General features: G+C 36.0%; 5 protein-coding genes and 1 long non-coding RNA gene across 11 annotated transcripts; 5 read left to right on the plus strand and 1 right to left on the minus strand.

Moving 5' to 3' along the window:
• Positions 1–181: 181 nt before the first annotated feature.
• On the plus strand, positions 182–1807 carry LOC147949415 (uncharacterized). Of its 2 annotated transcripts, XM_087505798.1 has the most exons (5): positions 182–281; positions 457–632; positions 731–910; positions 1242–1381; positions 1492–1807. In XM_087505798.1, the coding sequence occupies exons 3-5, from the start codon at positions 741–743 to the stop codon at positions 1548–1550; spliced, it is 369 nt and encodes a 122-aa protein (XP_087361924.1). In that variant the 5' UTR covers positions 182–281; positions 457–632; positions 731–740; the 3' UTR covers positions 1551–1807. The 2 variants fall into 2 exon arrangements, 1 of the variants encoding a protein (XP_087361924.1); XR_015593669.1 differs by lacking the exons at positions 731–910; positions 1242–1381; positions 1492–1807 and adding an exon at positions 388–407 and having other exon boundaries at positions 183–281; positions 486–625.
• An 866-nt stretch (positions 1808–2673) lies between these two features.
• On the plus strand, positions 2674–4112 carry LOC147949416 (nucleolin 2-like). The gene is made up of 7 exons (XM_087463300.1): positions 2674–2694; positions 2853–2902; positions 2992–3120; positions 3280–3459; positions 3579–3692; positions 3776–3918; positions 4033–4112. The coding sequence occupies exons 1-7, from the start codon at positions 2674–2676 to the stop codon at positions 4110–4112; spliced, it is 717 nt and encodes a 238-aa protein (XP_087319426.1).
• A 1081-nt stretch (positions 4113–5193) lies between these two features.
• On the plus strand, positions 5194–6707 carry LOC104744303 (nucleolin 2). The gene is made up of 7 exons (XM_087463304.1): positions 5194–5272; positions 5446–5495; positions 5594–5740; positions 5830–6009; positions 6094–6204; positions 6296–6435; positions 6548–6707. The coding sequence occupies exons 1-7, from the start codon at positions 5252–5254 to the stop codon at positions 6619–6621; spliced, it is 723 nt and encodes a 240-aa protein (XP_087319430.1). The 5' UTR covers positions 5194–5251; the 3' UTR covers positions 6622–6707.
• Positions 6708–11415: 4708 nt separating this feature from the next.
• Positions 11416–12160, minus strand: LOC147949417 (uncharacterized). Of its 2 annotated transcripts, none has more exons than XR_015593868.1 (2): positions 11982–12160; positions 11416–11868 (listed from the first exon to the last, which is right to left on the minus strand). It is a non-coding gene; the product is annotated as an uncharacterized LOC147949417 (long non-coding RNA). The 2 variants fall into 2 exon arrangements; XR_015593978.1 differs by having other exon boundaries at positions 11416–11848; positions 11982–12152.
• On the plus strand, positions 11463–15170 carry LOC104747755 (NADPH-dependent diflavin oxidoreductase 1). 4 transcript variants are annotated; one of them, XM_010469760.2, is made up of 12 exons: positions 11463–11807; positions 11972–12049; positions 12168–12272; positions 12366–12457; positions 12559–12743; positions 13014–13093; positions 13328–13402; positions 13489–13599; positions 13683–13814; positions 13952–14071; positions 14166–14382; positions 14468–15170. In XM_010469760.2, exons 1-12 carry the CDS (start codon positions 11661–11663, stop codon positions 14998–15000), a joined length of 1875 nt encoding a protein of 624 aa, XP_010468062.1. In that variant the 5' UTR covers positions 11463–11660; the 3' UTR covers positions 15001–15170. The 4 variants fall into 4 exon arrangements, with proteins under 4 accessions (XP_010468062.1, XP_019099367.1, XP_087361128.1 ...); XM_019243822.2 differs by having other exon boundaries at positions 11666–11807; positions 12366–12467; XM_087505002.1 differs by lacking the exon at positions 12366–12457 and having other exon boundaries at positions 11666–11807.
• Positions 15171–15545: 375 nt separating this feature from the next.
• Positions 15546–18286, plus strand: LOC104748600 (E3 ubiquitin-protein ligase At3g02290). The gene is made up of 5 exons (XM_010470417.3): positions 15546–16060; positions 16571–16901; positions 17041–17482; positions 17574–17683; positions 18035–18286. Exons 2-5 carry the CDS (start codon positions 16782–16784, stop codon positions 18059–18061), a joined length of 699 nt encoding a protein of 232 aa, XP_010468719.1. The 5' UTR covers positions 15546–16060; positions 16571–16781; the 3' UTR covers positions 18062–18286.
• Positions 18287–19074: the final 788 nt, after the last annotated feature.

The raw sequence follows: 19074 nt of genomic DNA on the forward strand, positions 1-19074 counted from the left end.
AAAAATCGCACTTGATTTACGGTTTATGATATAAATATACAAGAGAGTGCTCCGGTTTAACAAGGAAAAATCACACTTGATATACGGTTTACATAAACCAGACTATATACCAATAATCTCATAATAAGGAACGAACATTCGGTGGAAAGCATATACAAGACGCACGGGAGAAAATAAACCTAATTTCGACTGGAAAAAATATCTTCAAATAAAGGGATTATTAGGTTAACAGCAGTCGCTAGCTAGCTCTTCTGAATATGGGCGAATCCTCCACCATGAAAGTAATCTTCTTAATTAACTCTCTCCTTATGGATTTCTTCTTACGCACTCTTTCTTTAACATCTTATGCATTGGTTCTGATTACATTTTTTTTTTCTTTGTACGTAGTTTGATGCTTCAGGACGCCGGTTTGATTCTATACTTTTTTTTTGTTTTTTTTTTTGGGGAGATGTACAGTATAATTATTCATCAAATTGTTATTGCAGTTGCTTTAGCAGGATTAGCGTCGAGGGATTTGACACTTCGCTTTAGGCGTATGATGTCGAGCTCGCGTTGAGAAAACATTTCTCTTCATGCGGAGAGGTCACCTATGTTAATGTCCGCAAAAACTATTAAAAGGGTACCCTCCACAGGTTTGTTTGTTTCTGTTCTGGCTAATTAATAAATTCTTCCTCCGATTTCCCCCGACAGTTCAATTTAATTGTTTTCCATGGGTCTGTGTTCGTAACAGACATGCCTTCATGCATATTGACGGAGAAGGTGCCTTAGAGAAGGCGTTGCAACTTAGTGGAAGTGACGTGGTGAGAGCTGGATGGCGTGTATTCGCTAAGGAGTCACCGATGCCGTGTGGGGGAATACCCATGGATCCTCATACTGCTGAGTCAATCAAACACGCGGATTCAGAACGCACGTACGTAATTAATACAATCTCTCTCTTTTTTTTTTCCTTTTTTTTATGTGTTGTTGTTATCGTTGTTGTCATGTTTTGATTATATATATCACCACTAACTAGATGGTGTAAACAAAACTGTTAGTATCGTAGTCACGGGATATGACCCTTTGCTCCCTGAGATTGATATCCGGATCGGGCTGAGTAAATACTTCTCTTCATGTGGGGAGGTCGACTATGTTTCGCTTCAAACCACCAGATTTGTGGCTTCTTATATATATAATTTTCTCTCAAAAGAATTATTAGTATTTTTACAAACTAATACTTGTCCTCTTTTGATGAGTTTTTACAGGACATCTCACATTTTTATTCTGGGAGAAGGCGCAGTAGAAAAGGCCCTGGAACTAAGTGGACGTGATGTGGGAGGATGGAATATTAGAGTTCTTTGTGTCTTGCCGCCACTAGGCTCCAAAAAAAACTTCCCAACATCCAGTACGTACTAACATATGACTTTGTTATTTTGTTTAATCTAATTCTTGGTAACAAAAGTAAATTAACGATCTCTCACTAATTCATTTCGTGGTTTCTTTTATTTTTTTTAGATAGTGTTCCACCCTCCTTACTTCGCTCTTTCACACAGAGGAAGAAGACTACGGAGTAGAAGAATTCTCTTTCTTAGCATTAGGAAGAGATTAAGATCCTCTTTGCTTGGTTTGAGTGTATACACACAAAGACTCAAACCTCCTTTCTTTCTTTTTTATCACTTGGGTGTTTCTTTTGTTTTTGCGTGGATGTTAACTGCAAGCAATAATCATTACCAGCCTTGGTTATTTACCTTAGTATTGTATGTATTGTATGATGATCTGTATAAATAATCATTATCTGCCTTAATATCTAAGCTGTATACGGTTTCATCGACTAGGTAGCATTTTCTTTAAGATCATATCTTCGTAATCCCATTTCCTTGATTGACATATATATCAACTCTCCTCCAGTTGTGTTTTTGTAATTAATAAGCTCTTCAAATAATTAGTTTTATTCTGCACATACATACTTGTATGCTTCCTAGCTATCTTTGGGAAAAAGAGATAAAGAAGATATAATTAAATACATTCTGTGAATTTTGATTAAAGAAGATCAAATTTGGATAGCCTCGCACGCCCGCTCGTAGTTTGATATTAGAAAATATATTTGAGAAAAAAAGATTACAATGTTAGAAGAAACCCATACTAGTCAAATGCAGGTTTTCTCATAGCTCTTTCAGAATTGCTCTAAGAACCTGAACGTGACTCAATGATAAATCAAAACACAATCGGTAGTTTCATTCTTGCTTGGATCAAACATGAACTCCAAGACGACGCACGCGTCTCCGGTCAATCTCTCTCTCTTGACAAGTAAGAACATTGATCAAAAGGAGTTGAAGTTTTGTCGGTTTGATTAAGGCTTTGAATGGTTGGTTCATACCAAAAGTTACCAATGAAAACAGATGCTTCTGAAATTCTGATAAGACAACAAAAAAACAGAATATGTACTTAATCTCATCGCAAATTCGCCTGAGCTTCATTTAGTTTTTTCCCAACACTGAACTACAACTACTAAACAAATACTTCGATGTTCACTTAATCGATTAATTTCTTTAAAAACAATTTGTTTTTAAAAGATTGATTTTATAGATTACAAAATTAAAATAAATTGGTTGACAAAAAAAAAATACCATAAAACCTTGTTCATACCTTAAACCCTAGATCTGGAAACTGTAGCAGCCGCTCTTCTCAACCTTAACCATGGGAGGATCCACCATGAAAGTAATTCTTCTTCACCTTATGGATTTCTTCTTACGCACTCTTTCTTTAATTAAACCTCTGTTGTTTGTCTATGAATTGTTTCATCACAAGAAGGGAAGAAAAATATTTGGAGTATTAGAATTTCTGATTACATCTTTTCTTTGTATGTACCTGATTAGGGGTTTGAATTTATCGATAGTAGTGTTGCATCAGACATTCCAAGACACCGGTAATTATTGATTCTCTATTTTTTTTTTTTTTTTTTTGGGTGCGGAGATGTACAAAGTATATATTTTGTTTGTCAAATTGTTATTGCAGTGAGTTTAGCAGGATTTGCGTCGAGGGATTTGACACTTCGCTTTATGCGTATGATGTTGAGCTCGCGTTGAGAAAACATTTCTCTTCATGCGGAGAGGTCACATATGTTAATGTCCCCAGGTCACATATGTTAATGTCCCCAAAAACTTTGAAAAGGGTACCCTCCACAGGTTTGTTTGGTTTGTTTCTGTTCTGGCTAATTAATCAATTCTTTCTCCAATTTTTCCCGACAGTTAAATTAAAATGCTACCTAATAATTGTTTTCCATCGGTGTCTGTTTGGTAACAGATATTCCCTCATGCATATTGACGGAGAAGGTGCCCTAGAGAAGGCGTTGCAACTTAGTGGAAGTGACGTAGTGGGAGCTGGATGGCGTGTATTCGTTAAGGAGTCACCGATGCCGTCTGGGGGAATAAACAGGGATCCTCATACCGCTGAGTCAATCAAACACGCGCGTTCAGAACGCACGTAATTAATACCATCTCTCTCTTTTTTTTTTCTTTTTTTTTGTGTTGTTGTTGTTATCATTGTTGTCATGTTGATTATAACATCACTAACTAGATGGTTTTTGTTAACAAAACTGTTAGTATCGTAGTCAGGGGATTTGACACTTCGCTCCCTAAGATTGATCTCCAGATCGGGCTGAGTAAATACTTCTCTTCATGTGGAGAGGTCCACTATGTTTCGGTTCACCTCACAAGGTTTGTGGCTTCTTATATAATTTTCTCTCAAAGAGTTATTAGTATTTTTACAAACTATACTATACTTGTCCTCTTTTGATGAGTTTTTACAGGACAGCTCACATTCTTATCCGGGGAGATGGCGCAGTAGAAAAGGCCCTCGAACTATGTGGACGTGACGTGGGAGGATGGAATATTACAGTTGTTCGTGTCTTGCCGCATTTGAATCAAAATTTTCCAACATCCAGTACTACTACTACTATGACTTTGTTATTTTGTTTAATCTTATTCTTTGTGTAACAAAAGTAAATTAACGATCTCTCACTAATTCATTTAATTTCGTCGTTTATTTTATTTTTAGATCGTGCTCCACCCTCCTTACTTCGCGATTTCTCACAGATGAACTGGAAGCCGAAGAAGAATGAGAAGACTACGGAGTAGAAGAATTCTCTTTCTTAGCATTTGGAAGAGATTAAGCTCCTCTTTGCTTGGTTTGGTGTACACTTAAAAGACTCAACCTCCTTTCTTTGTTTTTTTTATCACTTGGGTAGTTCTTTTGTTTTTGCGTGGATGTTAACAGCAAGCAATAATCATTACCAGCCTTGGTTATTTACTTTAGAATTGTATGTATAATGTATTGTATGTTGAACTGTATAAATAACCATTATCTGCCTTAATTCTAAGCTGTATACGGGTTCCATCGATTAGGTAGCATTTTCGTTAAGATCATATCTTCGTAATCCCATTTCCTTGATTGACATATATATATATATATATCAACTCTCCTCCAGTTGTGTTTTTGTAATTAATAAGCTCTTAAAATAATTAGTTTTATTCTGCACATAAGCACATACATACTTGTATGCTTCCTATCTTTGCCAAAAAGAGACAACGAAGATAAGTACATATTTTGTTTTCATCGGTAACTTTTGGTATGAACCAACCAAAACCTTAATCAAACCGACAAAGCTTCAACTCCTTTTGATCAATGTTCTTACTTGCCAAGAGCGAGAGAGATTGACTGGAGACGCGTGCGTCGTCTTGGAGTTCATGTTTGATCCAAGCAAGAATGAAACTACCGGTTGTGTTTAATTAATCATTGAGTCACACTCTTAGAGCAATTCTGAAGAGCTATGAGAAAACCTACATTTGACTAGTATGGGTTTCTTCTAATATTGTAATCTTTTGTTCTCAAACTATAGTTTCTAGTTTCTACTTTCTAATATCAAAATTCAAAACTACGAGCGGGCATGCGATAGGCTATCCAAATTTGATCTTCTCATCGCATATTCGCATGAGCTTCATTTTTGCTTTTTTCTTAACACTGAACTTACAATTACTAAACAAATACTTCGTTCACTTAATCGATTAATATATATATATATATATATATATATATATATATATTTTTAATTAGTTTCTAAAAGATTGATTTTATAGATTACCAAAATTAAAATAAAAATTTCCATCTTCGTCTCTTAACGAAAAGAAAACCTTGTTCATAACCTAAATCCCTAGATCTGGAAAATATCTTTCAAGGGTCGGAAACCGTAGCCAGCCGGCTCTTCTAAACCTTAACCATGGAAGGATCCACCATGAAAGTAATCTTCTTAATTCTCCTTATGGATTTCTTCTTACGCACTCTTCTTTAATTAAACCTTTGTTGTTTGTCTATGAATTGTTTCATCACAAGAAGGGAAGAAAAATATTTGGAGTAGTATTATAATTTCTGATTACATCTTTTTTCTTTGTGTATGTACCTGAATCTGATTAGGGGTTTGAATTTATCGATAGTAGTGATGCATCAGACATTCCAAGACACCGGTAATTATTAATTCTCTATTTTTATTTTATTTTGGTGCGGAGATGTACAAAGTATTTATTTTGTTTGTCAAATTAAAATCATGAGATTGTTATTGCAGTGGGTTTAGCAGGATTTTTGTCGAGGGATATGACACTTCGCTTTATGCGTATGAGGTCGAGCTCGCGTTGACAAAACACTTCTCTTCATGCGGAGAGGTCAGATATGTTAATGTCCTCAAAAACTATGAAAAGGGTACCCTCCACAGGTTTGTTTGTTTCTGTTCTGGCTAATTAGTAAATTCTTCCTTCGATTTCCCCCGAACTAATTGTTTTCCATCGGTGTGTTTCGTAACATATTTGCCTCCATCACTATTTACGGAGAAGGTGCCCTAGAGAAGGCGTTGCAACTTAGTGGAAGTGAAGTGGTGGGAGCTGGATGGCGTGTATTCGCTAAGGAGTCACTGATGAGGGCGTGTGGGGGAGATCCAGATCCTCATACTGCTGAGTCAATCAAACACGCGCGTTCAGAACGCACGTAATACCATTTTCCTTTGTGGTGTTGTTATCGTTGTTGTCATGTTGATTACATATATCACTAACTCGATCGTCTGTCTGTTAGTGTGGTAGTCGAGGGATATGACACTTCGCTCCCTATGATTGATCTCCAGATCGGGCTGACTAAATACTTCTCTTCATGTGGAGAGGTCACCCGTGTTACCATTCCGGCCTGGTTTGTGGTTTCTTATATAATTTTCTGTCAGAGTTATTATCATTATTTTAACAAACTAATGGAAAAGACTTGCCCTCTTTTCTTTTTACAGGAAAGCTTACGTTTCTATTCGGGGAGAAGGCGCAGTAACAAAGGCCCTGGAACTAAGTGGACGTGACGTGGGAGGATGGAATATTACAGATGTTCGTGTCTTGCCGCCATTGTGCGCCAAAAGAAACTTCCCAACATCCAGTACGTACTAACATATGACTTTGTTATTTTGTTTAATCTAATTCGATCTTGGTAACAAAAGTAAAAACCTCTCATTAATTCCTATATATTTCGTCGTTTATTTTATTTTCAGGTCGTTCTAATCCCAAACACAACCTCCGCCGCCGCGCCCCAATTGGGAAGCGGATGCAGAAGACTAAGGAGTAGAATTCTCTTTCTTAGGATTAGGAGGAGACTCTGTTTGGTGTTGTTTTAAACTCGTGATACACATAAAACTTATCAACCTCCTTTCTTTCTCTCCATAATTATCACTTTCGGTTTTCTTTTGTTTTTGTGTGGATGTTAACAGCAATAATCATGGTACCAGCCTTCGTCATTTACCTCAATTAAGTATTGTATTGTATACATAATCATATTATCTGCCTTATTTCTTCTAAGCAGTATACGGTTCCATCGATTAGGTACGTAGCATTTTCGTTAAGATCATATCTTCTTCGTAATCCCATTTCCTTGATTGACATATCAACCCCCTCCAGTTGTGTTTTTGTTTATATTGATGAATGGCTTAAGTCGTAAATATGTAAAAGAAACGGGACTATATTTGATCGATGCAGATCACGTGATGCAACTTTTCCCGCGTGAGCCCGTTATGGTTATGCCGTTAAATAGCCAAACCTGATCGAAGAAGGGGGGCTTCACAAATTTCTTCTCTCTTCTCTCTTTCTCTCTAATTGGTTTTAGTGATTCTTGGAAGAGAAGTTAGTTACAAGATAAGAGACAACAATGGCGGAAAGATCCTTAATTTGCATACAAGATAATGACTCTTCAGATCACGATATTTGAAACCATAATTTAATTTCTTAACAGACAACATCACGATATTTTCATTAAGATGATATCTTCTTCAAAATCCCATTTCCTTGATTGACATATCAACAACTCCTCCAGTTGTCTTTTTCGTTCAAAAGCTCCTAAAACTCGTTATCAAAACTCGTTAACTAGCACGTCACGTTTAACTTAGTTTTATTCTGTAAGCACATACTGGTCAACGATTTGGGCCGTTGTAAAAAGGAAGCCCAATAAAATTGATTCTGTAACATGTATTATAAAGCCCAATAAATATTATTTCGTTATCGTCTTGAAACGTTGGGTTTTCATTCATCTTCATAGTCAGTAGTCACGAATGGGATTAAAATCTGGAGACTTCTCTACTCTCCAAAGATTAGTCTCATATACTCTTGTTATAAAAAATAATTTTGTTTTCATTTATTTTAAATTAGAAAATAAGTAAAAGACTGTGAAACCCTCTACAAATTAAGTTTATTACTCATCGAGCCAAGACTTATGAACCACGAACAACACCAAATTCTTTTTCTTTCTTTTACAGTATTTGGTACAACCTCGAATAAGCCAAGTAATTGAAATCAATTTCTTCTTCTCGATTTTGTGTATAACTACGAACAAATCCAATTTTCTGTAAGTTGAAATCGATTTCTTATATTCGACTGTGTAGAATTCAATTGAAATAAGGGAAATTATGTAAAGAATTTGACTCAAAATTAGAAAATTTACATGTAGAATTTTTGTCAAATTTGTTCATTACAATTGTGTAGAATCCAAAGTGAATGGAAGTGCTAATCAATTTTTTGAAAGGTTTGTGGAAGAGAGTAGTGACGAGAACAGAGAACCCAACTTAGGTGAAAAGTCGAATCAAACCCAATATAATTCTCGAACCTGATAAAATCATAGAGGATGGAGATGGAAAAGAAGGAGAAGACGTGGTGGCAAAAACTGATTAGTTATAAAACGTGAACAACTAAGTAAAATTTGGTATAACTATGCTGATGTTAGCTATAAAATTCAGAAACAAAAAGGTACAACTTGTATTGGGATATGGAGAACCGAGATCGACGGTCGAGATGATAAACCCGAAAATAGAAATCACGAAGATATTATTATAGAAGATATTAAATAAATGTTAATATTGGTTTAGGAAGTTTAGTATATTCACGAATGTATAAATATATATAGTTTACATTTATCCTTATCTTAGTTTAGGAAACTTATCTCTATATAAGAGAATGTATCTTGTACAATTACAATCACGAGAGTCTAATACAATTCTTCCTCTAACACATTATGTGTCTTTACTCTCATCAATCTATCATAGTATCAGAGCAGTCGATCCTATAGATCTTTATTCCTAGGGGTTAGGGTTTTCGTTTGCTTCCGCTCCTATGATTTTCTAGCTATTTCTTTTTTATCAAAAAAAAAAACTTTCAGTTTCGTCTCCTATCTTTTCTTGACCTACCTCCATCGTTTTAGTTTGACGTTGGACAGTTGTTATTTGTAATTATCAGTATTCTTTTTATTATTAAAAAAAAAGAAAAAAACAAAAAAAAGAAAGAAAGAAGACGTTCATGTTACCCATACAAACGATGACATGGACGAGGGTGCAAGGACGTTAATTACGATGTCACGTGATTGTGTTTACTTGTCACGGAAGAAATCGGCCACTTAAGGCCTTAATGGCAAGGGTTTTATGCCATGAAGTTGATCTGACGCTTACGTTCTTCATCGTATGCAAAGAAGATGAAGTCGTGAAGATACACGTCTATACTTGACTCTGACTCCGACGGATACGATGCTGATCCAACGGAAGAATTTGAATCTAGTCATAACCACTACACAAGTTTCTTCATGAACAAGAAGTTCGAAGAACGATCCAAATTTGTGATTTTAAATCGATGGAGATTGACTCTATGGCTGAGTATAAATGCCACGAAGAAGACTCTACGACCGAGTATAAACGCCATTGATGGCTCTACGGCTGAGTATAAACGCCGTTGATGACCCTACGACCGGGTATAAACGTCGATGACCTAACAGCTGGGTATTGTAGCCGCTTTGACCCTACGGCCGGGTATAAACATCGATAATGACCGGACGGCTGGGTATAAAGCCGTTATGTTGAAGACTTGTCCAATCTCATCCGTGTTACCATGTATGAGCTTGCCGGGGGTATTGGGATATGGAGAACCAAAGATCGACTGAGATCGACGGTCGAGATGATAAACCCAAAAATAGAAATCACGAAGATATTATTGTAGAAGATATTAAATAAATGTTAATATTGGTTTAGGAAGTTTAGTATATTCATGAATGTATAAATATATATAGTTTACATTTATCCTTATCTTAGTTTAGGAAACTCATCTCTATATAAGAGAATGTATCTTGTACAATTACAATCATGAGAGTCTAATACAATTCTTCCTCTAACACATTATGTGTCTTTACTCTCATCAATCTATCAACTTGGTACAAATTGGTATAACTTGATCTAAGAACACCATGCTCCAATCATGGGCGTGATTGCATAACTCCAATCACTTTAGAGAGGTTCCACTCGAGTTCAAACCTCCAGAGATGTGAATCAATTTTGCCATGTTAATTTGATCTTCATAATCATGAACATGTTGAACAATTATACCAATTTGTATCAGTTGTACAAACTAGTGATGAGTTGAATCTTAAAATCTGGAATCGAAAATTAAACTGAATTTTTTTTAATCCTAATACTTACCTAACCCATAAATCTTAATCTCTCTCGTCCTCATTGTCTCTCTTTAATAGGGAAAGATTCTTATTGTCAAAAAAAAAAAATATAGGGAATGATGTTTTGTTTTAAATGAATTTTAAAACTTTTAAACAACGTGGGGAGAGAGGAGATCAAACCGCATGTGGTCAAACTGTGCCGCCATAAATTCCACATGGCGCCGCATAATAAGTACAATTGCTAGGTGGCGCCGCAAAAACAAACATAGTTATTCCAAGTTTTCAAGTTGTACTACCTTATACATAGTTGTACTTTTAGAGATTTTTGTGTATAGTGAATTATACTTGTATTTAAATTAAATTTTTACAGTTGGACCAAAGGTTTTACTAATTTGTAGTATAACATTCTCCATGTGTTCATGCAAACTTATGTGTTAAAACTTTATTTTTGTGTGTTTTGCAATGCAATTGGGTTAATAATAAGAAAGTCATCTTAAAACTATAAGGTCTTTCTTGGATATAAATGAATTTAGTGAAGACTATCATTTTTTTAATATGTTTTCTAAGTAACTTTTCCATACCAATTTCAGTTTATAAAGTGAATATGAAGATTTTTAACATTGTCCGACAAATTACAGTTAATAAAGTACATGTGTAATTTAAAAAGAAATAGTCGTAGTTGTATTATTAGTTGTACCAAGTTTTACAAACGGAATGAGAGCAAAGAAATACACAGTTGTACCATTACAAAACCAAGTTTTACCCAGTTGCACAAAATCATAGATTACAACTACATTGAAAATTACACTAATCTTGAATTGGCTACCTCCCTCGCTCTGAAAATAGCTATCCAAGTTTTCCCATGGCTTCTGTTTATGCGTTCGGAAGGTTGGTCACTGTTTTTTCCTAAGAAATTAGAATTAAAACTAAATTAGAACATAATAAAATACCAGTTGTACCTATAGGAATATCATTTGTACCAGTTATATCAAAATTTCAGTTATACCATTTTTCACAGTTATACTCAGTTTTCTAATTTTATTATGTTTGCAAACCCAGTGGAATTTCCAACCAAGAACACTAATTTACATACGATCAGCCACTACAGTCCATTCATATGTCTTAATCGAGCCATAATAGATGGTATCAACCCAATATGAATATCCATTAATTATCAAAACAATTTTCAAATCTAAATGAAATCTCTCCAAATACAACCCAAAATCGATTGAATACTCTATGGATATAAAGGGATTTAAGCTAAACGTAGTAGAAAAAAGGATAATTGATTTGTAGATTTGATAGCTTCAGTTTCAATAATTGAAAACTGGATGAGAGAACGAAGAAGAAGCGACGATGGAACCAATTTTTTTTTTTTTTTATAATCAATCCAATTAAAAACTGGTTTAAAGAAATGGTTTCAATCGGTTTGGTAAGGGTAAATTTAGGAATTAGAACTTTTATTAAGAGTATGAGGAGCAGAGGAGACTAATGAAGAGTATTCAGAATTTTTATTAGAGAGTAGAGAGCTCTCCAAATTTTAACCCTCACGAATCCCTTAAACCAGAAAACGTTACACGACAAAACTCTCAAAGATACAGTGATCCGGTTTAAATCATCAGACCGGGATCCGGTTTCGTTGTTTCTCTCAATCTCAATCTCCGGGTGGGTGAGGTGAAGTGGCGGCGATGGCGATGGGAGAAAAGCCGAGGAAGCTGCTTGTGTTGTATGCTTCTCAAACCGGAAACGCTCTTGATGCGGCGGAGCGTATTGGCCGCGAAGCTGAACGCCGTGGATGTCCAGCTTCTATCGTCTCCACCGACGAATTCGACGCGGTATGTGTTTCTGTTTCGAAGATTGTGTTTGCTTCATTTATCTTGCAATTAAATTGCTCACCTTAGAAAGTAGTTGTGGTAGACAACGATGATCAAGCTATTGGATTTCACAAAACTCTCTCTCTAAGATACCAGTGGTGTGACATAAAAGGTGTTTTCTGCAGAGTTACTTACCTCATGAGGAAGCTGTTGTTTTTGTTGTCTCCACTACAGGGCAAGGAGACTCTCCTGATTCCTTTAAGGTTCGTTGTTATTATCCTTGATACGTTCTCCCAACTTGTATTTACTTATACCTGCAAAACGCTTTTAACTATTGTAGCTTATTTTGTTCATTCTTTTTTTTTTTTTCAATCATTCAAGTCATTTTGGAAGTTTCTTCTTATAAGAAATCTGGGAAACGATTGGTTGCAAGGAGTTCGCTTTGCCGTGTTTGGCCTAGGTGATTCTGGTTACCAGAAGTACAACGTAAGTTCTTCTGCCTCTTTACTAGAAGAACAAAAAAAAATAACTAAAAACTAGGCTTTACTAAGTTAGCACAGCTTTACCCTTCTTCTTTAGTTTGTAGCAAAGAAGTTAGATAAAAGATTATCTGGTCTTGGGGCCACAACCATCATTGAAAAAGGTCTAGGAGATGATCAACACCCATCAGGGTATGATACGGTATATTAAGACAAATTAAGAATACTAAGTAGTATAAGTCCACTGTTAGAGTACTAAGTTTTCAGTTTTGGTGTTTTCTTTATTTTTTTAGGTATGAAGGAACTCTTGATCCGTGGATGCTGTCTTTGTGGATTACATTATATCAGATCAACCCAAAATACTTTCCTAAAGGTCCAGATGTGAATATTTCTCAAGATGATGTAGTTGATCAGCCTAAATATAGGGTTTTATATCTTAAGCAAGATAAATTGGAGTCGACATTATTGACAGACTCAGGTATGCCCAAATTTTTTGAGTGGATACTTTGCTTCATCTATGTCAACTTAGTGACTATGTTATGCTACTTAACTGTGAACTGTATACTTGCTAATGGTAATTGCTAGAAATCTACATATTAAAAACATTTTGAATGAATCTGCTGGAAGTAGTCTCACAAATGTTCTGTTTCAACTGGCTCGTGAAATTTTTTTCTCTTGCATCATGAAAAAGGTTAGCTAGCATTTTACCTGTTTTTGGGGATTTATCTTGCATCTTATGTTTTGGCAGACATCATACAAAGAGCTCGTGGAATGTCTCCCGGAAAATTATATAAGGACAAAAGTAAACCAGACTGCTTTCTCAAGATGGTATGCACATCTTGTTTCCCAGCAAAAATTTTACTTTTTTTTTGTCTGTATATGCTAGTCAACCTCACTGGTTATGCTACCAATGCTCTGTTACCTTGAATTTGTTGGAGTTGATGTTGCTTGATGATTAACATGTTTTCTTAACCTATCTGATTTTGGTATGCATTATTATGCTAAGCCTTAGATGATATAAATTATGTTCCCTTAGCTTGCTTTAACATTTCAAACATGTAGACCAGAAGTGAAGTCTTGACTAAAGCTGGAAGCACAAAGGATGTCCGCCACTTTGAGTTCCAATTTGTTTCCTCTGTAAGTCAGTTACGTTTAAGGTCAACTTTCAATCAATTTTGAGGGTGATGTCTTATCATCTTATTTTGATTTCTCCTCTTTTTAAGACTATCGAATATGAAGTCGGCGATGTTGTTGAGCTTCTTCCAAGCCAAAATCCTTCAGCTATAGATGCGTTTATAGAACGCTGCGATTTAGACCCAGAATCATTCATCAAAGTAAGTTAGCTCCGATCGGTTGATACTTGGATATGAAATAATTTGGGATTCAAAATAAATCCTGAGAGTTAATTTGTTTTCAGGTTGGTCCGAGAGAGACAGAGAATAGTGGTGTCAATGAAGAAATGGTTACACAGCTCCCTATCAAGCTTAAGACTTTTGTTGAATTGACAATGGATGTTACATCCGCTTCACCCCGACGATACTTCTTTGAGGTAAGAACCCTTCAATCTTGATGTATTTAAATTCCAAATTTATGGAAGTCATTTTCATCTTACGTAGATGTGACTTTGAGTATATCTATGAAACAAGTATTTGATGCAAACCCTTGCAATGTATCATCTCTGCTTAGGTTATGAGCTTCTATGCAACAGCTGAACATGAGAAGGAGAGACTTCAATACTTTGCTTCAACCGAGGGGAGGGAGGATCTCTACAATTACAATCAGAAGGAAAGTAGAAGCATTCTTGAGGTAAAATAGCACCAGATCTCACAGGTCCATGATTCGTCTTGAACACGCGTTGACTCGTTTAACCAAATGGATCGTATTGCTAATGCCTATGTAGGTGCTAGAGGATTTTCCTTCCGTCCAAATCCCTTTTGAGTGGCTAGTACAGTTAGTCCCACCGCTAAAACCAAGAGCTTTTTCGATATCTTCGTCTCCTTTGGCCCACCCTGATCAAGTACATTTGACCGTCAGCATAGTGTCATGGATCACGCCTTATAAGAGAACTAGAAAAGGTCTATGCTCCTCTTGGCTTGCAAGCCTCACACCTGAACAAGGTTAGAAACTTTGTTTCTTCTTTACCATAACTGGCTCAGTTCTTTCTTTCTGATGTGTTTTCTTTTATTTCCCCGTTGTGGTTAGAGGTACACATACCGGTTTGGTTTCACAAAGGCTCCCTTCCTGCTCCACCACAGTCGCTTCCGCTCATATTAGTGGGACCTGGAACCGGATGTGCACCTTTCCGTGGGTTCATAGCTGAGAGATCCGTACAAGCTCAGTCAAGCCCGGTGGCGCCAGTCATGTTCTTCTTCGGTTGCAGAAACAAAGACACAGACTTTCTGTACCGCGATTTCTGGGAGTCTCACACAAGAGAAGGAGGAATGCTCTCTGAAGAAAAGGGCGGAGGCTTTTACACAGCATTCTCTAGAGACCAACCGAAGAAGGTTTACGTGCAACACAAGATCCGCGAGATGAGCAAGAAAGTTATGGATTTGCTACGCGATGGAGCTGCCGTTTACGTGGCTGGCTCGTCGACGAAAATGCCGTCTGATGTAATGTTGGCTTTAGAGGAGATTGTGTCAGAAGAAGAGACGGGAGGATCAAAGGAGGAGGCTTCACGGCGGCTAAAGGATTTGGAAAAGGCAGGGAAGTACAATGTTGAAGCTTGGTCTTAAATCCAACTTCCTTGCGTTATATGAAGCCAAGAACTTTTGTTATTGTTGTCACATTATTTTTTTTAACTTTATTTTGATAATTCATATACTATTAACAAATTTAACTAAAACTGACGATGATTTGTCTAATGTTAAGTTAACATAGATATTTTTTAATATCTTTGAAAATACTTGCTTTGTGTTGTTATGTTTGTGTTTAAATTTAAAATATAATTATCAATTAAGTAACATACTGCTTGCTTTTGTTTTTTTTTTAGTATGGAAGGGAAGTAAATTTCTTTTACACGCAAAAAGATGATTTTAAAAAGTGTATTGATGAAAAAAGTGAGAGCAATAGCATGCGTGAATAACAAAATGATAAAATTATTCGTTCCTCCCATTAAATCCCCATAAAAGCAGTCAGATTTCTACGGACCGTAAGATTAAAAAGTGATTCAGAATTGTACAAAAAGTATATCAAAAAAAGATTTAGAAATTATCTTCAATTAGAATCTAAACATATTATAAACTAGTATATAATATACGAAAGATGTCCTTTGATTATCATTAATTTATTGAGTAAACAACCTTATTATATATTAATTAATGGAGTTTTTTTTTTCTTTTTGTTAAAAAGGTCAACTTTTTTTTTTGGTTTCATTCTTGAAGCTCCATTGGCATCCAACAAACAAAGCTCTCTCTCTCTCTCTGTCTCTCACCCACCACCTTCACAACAACAAAACAATCATCATTCATCTTCTTCTTCTTCTTCATTGTTTCCTCACTTTTTCCGCAACCTTTCTTCTACTCTCACCGACGAGAAAAAAAAAAAGAAAAAGAAATTTCGTTTTTTTTTGTTGTTCACTTAGTGGGAAATTGCACAATTAATTAAATAAAAATTGAAACTTTAAGGGTTCTCGGGACTCTCTTTCGTCAGTTATTTGTTGTTTCATCTCTCTCTCTCTCTCTCTCTCTCTCTCTCTCTCTTTCTGATCGTAATAAAGTGAAGAAATCAGTTTAGGTCTTCTTGGCCTCCTCCTTCTCTCTCTCTCTCCTTCCAGCTCAATTCTCGATCAAAAAGGTTTACTCTTTCTTCTTAATTATTGAAAATTACTACTAGGAGTGGGTTGTGATCATTCCGATCCTGATCTCAAATTGTTTTGTTTTCTGTATTGGTCAAATTTTCGCTTGCTTTTTGTAGTTGATGATGGATGATACACTCTGTTTTCTCACTCCTTTGTATTAATCCTAAAATTGGTTTTATCACTTTTCGGTGTCTCTTACTTTATCTCAATTGGGTTTGTCTGTTTCTCTGTTGAAGCAAAGTTTTTTTTATCTTTTTGTATTATTATTATTGTGGATGTTGTCGGAATTTCTTAACCTAATTTAGGGTTTTGGTCAGTTAATGTACTTGCATTCGACTTTACTGAAACCTCAAGTTAGTTGTGTGTGTGTGAGTGTTCAGATCGAAACTCTCAGTTGCTACTAGACACAGTTTCGGTTTTGTTGAGATGAATTTGTATGTAGTTTGAAACCGCTTTATCCCATCAGCCTCTCATCAAAGTTTCAAACCCCTGTTTTATCATTGCAGGTAGGTAAACGTGGAGATCAGAAACAGATTGTTAACTAAAATGTTTTGGGGAGATAGTTAGTTACCTTTAAGCAACGTTGAAAAGGATTTTGAGGGTCTTTTAATTGGATGATTTTAAAACCATTTGGTCTGTTAAAGTTGAGGTCAAGGAATCTATTCAAATTAACATAGAAAGAAAGAAAGAAAGAGAGACGAGATAGAGCAGGACAGGATGGGATGTGTTTCTTCTTGCTTTCGGGTCGAAGACGTTGATGACTACATGAATCCAAATAGCTCTGTGTATAGGAACTGTCCCTGCATTAGATGCCTTGCTCATAATTTCCTTAACCTGGTACGTTTCTTCACATTGCTTATTTCATCAATTGTTGCTTTCTTATGGTTTCAAATCTCAAAAGTTTTCATCTTTCCATGATCACTATTTCGAGTGCTTGTCACAAATATTTATTTCGATCTTTAAATCTTCGTTGCAGTATATCTCGGTCTTCAGAAGAGGGGAAACTCGCTCTCTCCCATCTTCAGTTCAAGCAACTGCATCGATGACTTCCTCTTCTTCGCACGATAACTTTCTGTCTGAAGCATTCCGTTCTACGCCAAGACCTCTGCCTTATGATGCTGATCCTAGATACTTCCGCTCACTCGTGTCAAGACGGGAGAAAGGTTCAAGTCATTCCCATGAGGAAGCTGAACCTTTAAGAAGTGATAGCGATGCTGATTCTGAATCTTTCGGCCTTGGAGGATGCAAATGGGCTAACAACCATAAGTCCACTATCTCTGATAAAGATTCCAAAGAAGAGTACTCTAGTAAATCCAGTCTCAGGATTTTGAAATCAAAGTCAAAGTCAATAATGGCAGAGTCTGAAAACATGTATATACTGTCTGAAGATGAAGATGTCTGTCCAACTTGTCTTGAAGGTGTGGAAACTCTCACTCCTAGTGTGTCTTTTGCAATTTCCTTTTTGTTCCTTATAAAGCATTCATCTTCTTGTTGGTTTTTTTTTTGCAGAATATACATCAGAAAACCCAAAGATTGTGACAAAATGTTCTCACCATTTCCACCTTGGTTGCATTTATGAGTGGATGGAGAGAAGTGAAAACTGTCCTGTCTGCGGAAAGGTAACCACTTTTGTTTCTAAATTCTCTGAACAAAGTGTGTAGACCATTTGCGTTTTGAAATTGCCCGGTCTAGAGGATTAGAAGCTAATATTTTCCTGGAATTCATAAAATTTTTGTTGTTCTGATTCATTCTGATTAAAAGCAAAGCTCCATATTCAAATTTCATATGTTCTTTCCATGACTTCTACTGGTTTTAGCTGCCTCAGAAAGTTGTTTGATATGTAGAACAAGTGAAGCATATTTGCGTAGAAATGTCCCTATAGAGAGAGTTAATCTGTTTTTGGAATCCATAACAGTTGCGTTGGTCTGATTCATTCAAGCTCCCATATTTGCCAATGTCATTGTATGCAGGTGATGGAATTCAACGAAACACCGTGATCATATCGAACCATTGATCTGTGTCCTGTATCTGAACTGAAACCGGGGAAGATGACAAGGCAGTGCAAGGAATAATTTGTAAATTTGGTTGTTGGTTTGTGAATATTTTCATTTACGATGGTAAATATATGAAGCAGAATGGGAAGAAAATGTTCCTCTGCAACACTTTTAAGTTTCTGAGAAAAATTAAACTCCATTAAACAAGAAGCAATGTCTTTACCTTTACGTGATCGGCTCTGTTGTATTCTCTTACATACATAAATTAATATCCCTTCTTAAAGTGTTCAATCTAAGGAATACACATAACTGATAGAGAGTCTATGAAGTGGGGAAAACTGGAAAAAGAGACAGAGAAAAAAAAAAGAAGAGAGTTAAGTGTAAATATACCATAACTGAAGGACTTCTGGTGTTAATATAAGAAATTTCTCTCCCCGACTCGGTGCCCGAGCTCTTGGGAGCAAATGAACGAACGAGAACGAGCACGACCCTCATTGCTTGTCTCTCTCCCTCTGTTTCTTCTTAGACATTAATTAAACTACGCCCCAAAAGCAACAACAAGTTTCAGAATTTGCGATTCATCCAATTTGTAACATTTGATATTGGAGGTAAGGTTTCAGCATTGGAGGATAAGTAAGGTCATATGAAGATACATTAATCATTATGAAGAGAAGCTGGCTTTGTACTGCTTGATGACAACTACGTGTTAAAAACAACTAAATCATCCTCCAATGCTGGTCAGAGAAAAGTGCTTTGTACTGCTTGATGAAAACCCAACTCTTTATACAAAAAAAGCCTATCCTATAGGTGGGTGGGGTCTTTTTAGGTGGCTCGGTTCTTCGGGTTAGTCTTGTGCCGTTAAGGTACAATGTGATATTACAACAAAGAGATATCACCAAATGGACACACAAAGAGAACACTTTTAAGTTTCTGAGAAAAATTAAACTCCATCAAACAAGAAGCAATGTTTTTATCTTAAAGTGTTCCTCTGTTGTATTCTCTTACATACATAAATT

Source organism: Camelina sativa, chromosome 1 (genome assembly GCF_030686135.1).
Source record: "Camelina sativa cultivar CO46 ecotype springtype chromosome 1, ASM3068613v1".
Classification (NCBI taxonomy): Eukaryota; Viridiplantae; Streptophyta; class Magnoliopsida; order Brassicales; family Brassicaceae; genus Camelina; species Camelina sativa.

Bases quoted from the DNA above. Each gene is read 5' to 3' on its own strand.
- LOC147949415 (XM_087505798.1), top strand. From the start codon at position 741: ATGCATATTGACGGAGAAGGTGCCTTAGAGAAGGCGTTGCAACTTAGT. The intron at 911-1,241 runs GTACGTAATTAA...GAGTTTTTACAG, and splicing joins CACGCGGATTCAGAACGCAC to GACATCTCACATTTTTATTC. The intron at 1,382-1,491 runs GTACGTACTAAC...TATTTTTTTTAG, and splicing joins AAAAAACTTCCCAACATCCA to ATAGTGTTCCACCCTCCTTA.
- LOC147949416 (XM_087463300.1), top strand. From the start codon at position 2,674: ATGGGAGGATCCACCATGAAA. The intron at 2,903-2,991 runs GTAATTATTGAT...TTGTTATTGCAG, and splicing joins TCAGACATTCCAAGACACCG to TGAGTTTAGCAGGATTTGCG. The intron at 3,919-4,032 runs GTACTACTACTA...TTTTATTTTTAG, and splicing joins TCAAAATTTTCCAACATCCA to ATCGTGCTCCACCCTCCTTA.
- LOC104744303 (XM_087463304.1), top strand. From the start codon at position 5,252: ATGGAAGGATCCACCATGAAA. The intron at 5,496-5,593 runs GTAATTATTAAT...TTGTTATTGCAG, and splicing joins TCAGACATTCCAAGACACCG to TGGGTTTAGCAGGATTTTTG. The intron at 5,741-5,829 runs GTTTGTTTGTTT...GTTTCGTAACAT, and splicing joins GAAAAGGGTACCCTCCACAG to ATTTGCCTCCATCACTATTT.
- LOC104748600 (XM_010470417.3), top strand. From the start codon at position 16,782: ATGGGATGTGTTTCTTCTTGCTTTCGGGTCGAAGACGTTGATGACTAC. The intron at 16,902-17,040 runs GTACGTTTCTTC...TCTTCGTTGCAG, and splicing joins CTCATAATTTCCTTAACCTG to TATATCTCGGTCTTCAGAAG. The intron at 17,684-18,034 runs GTAACCACTTTT...CATTGTATGCAG, and splicing joins ACTGTCCTGTCTGCGGAAAG to GTGATGGAATTCAACGAAAC.
- LOC104747755 (XM_010469760.2), top strand. From the start codon at position 11,661: ATGGCGATGGGAGAAAAGCCGAGGAAGCTGCTTGTGTTGTATGCTTCT. The intron at 13,600-13,682 runs GTAAGTTAGCTC...ATTTGTTTTCAG, and splicing joins ACCCAGAATCATTCATCAAA to GTTGGTCCGAGAGAGACAGA. The intron at 13,815-13,951 runs GTAAGAACCCTT...ATCTCTGCTTAG, and splicing joins CCCGACGATACTTCTTTGAG to GTTATGAGCTTCTATGCAAC.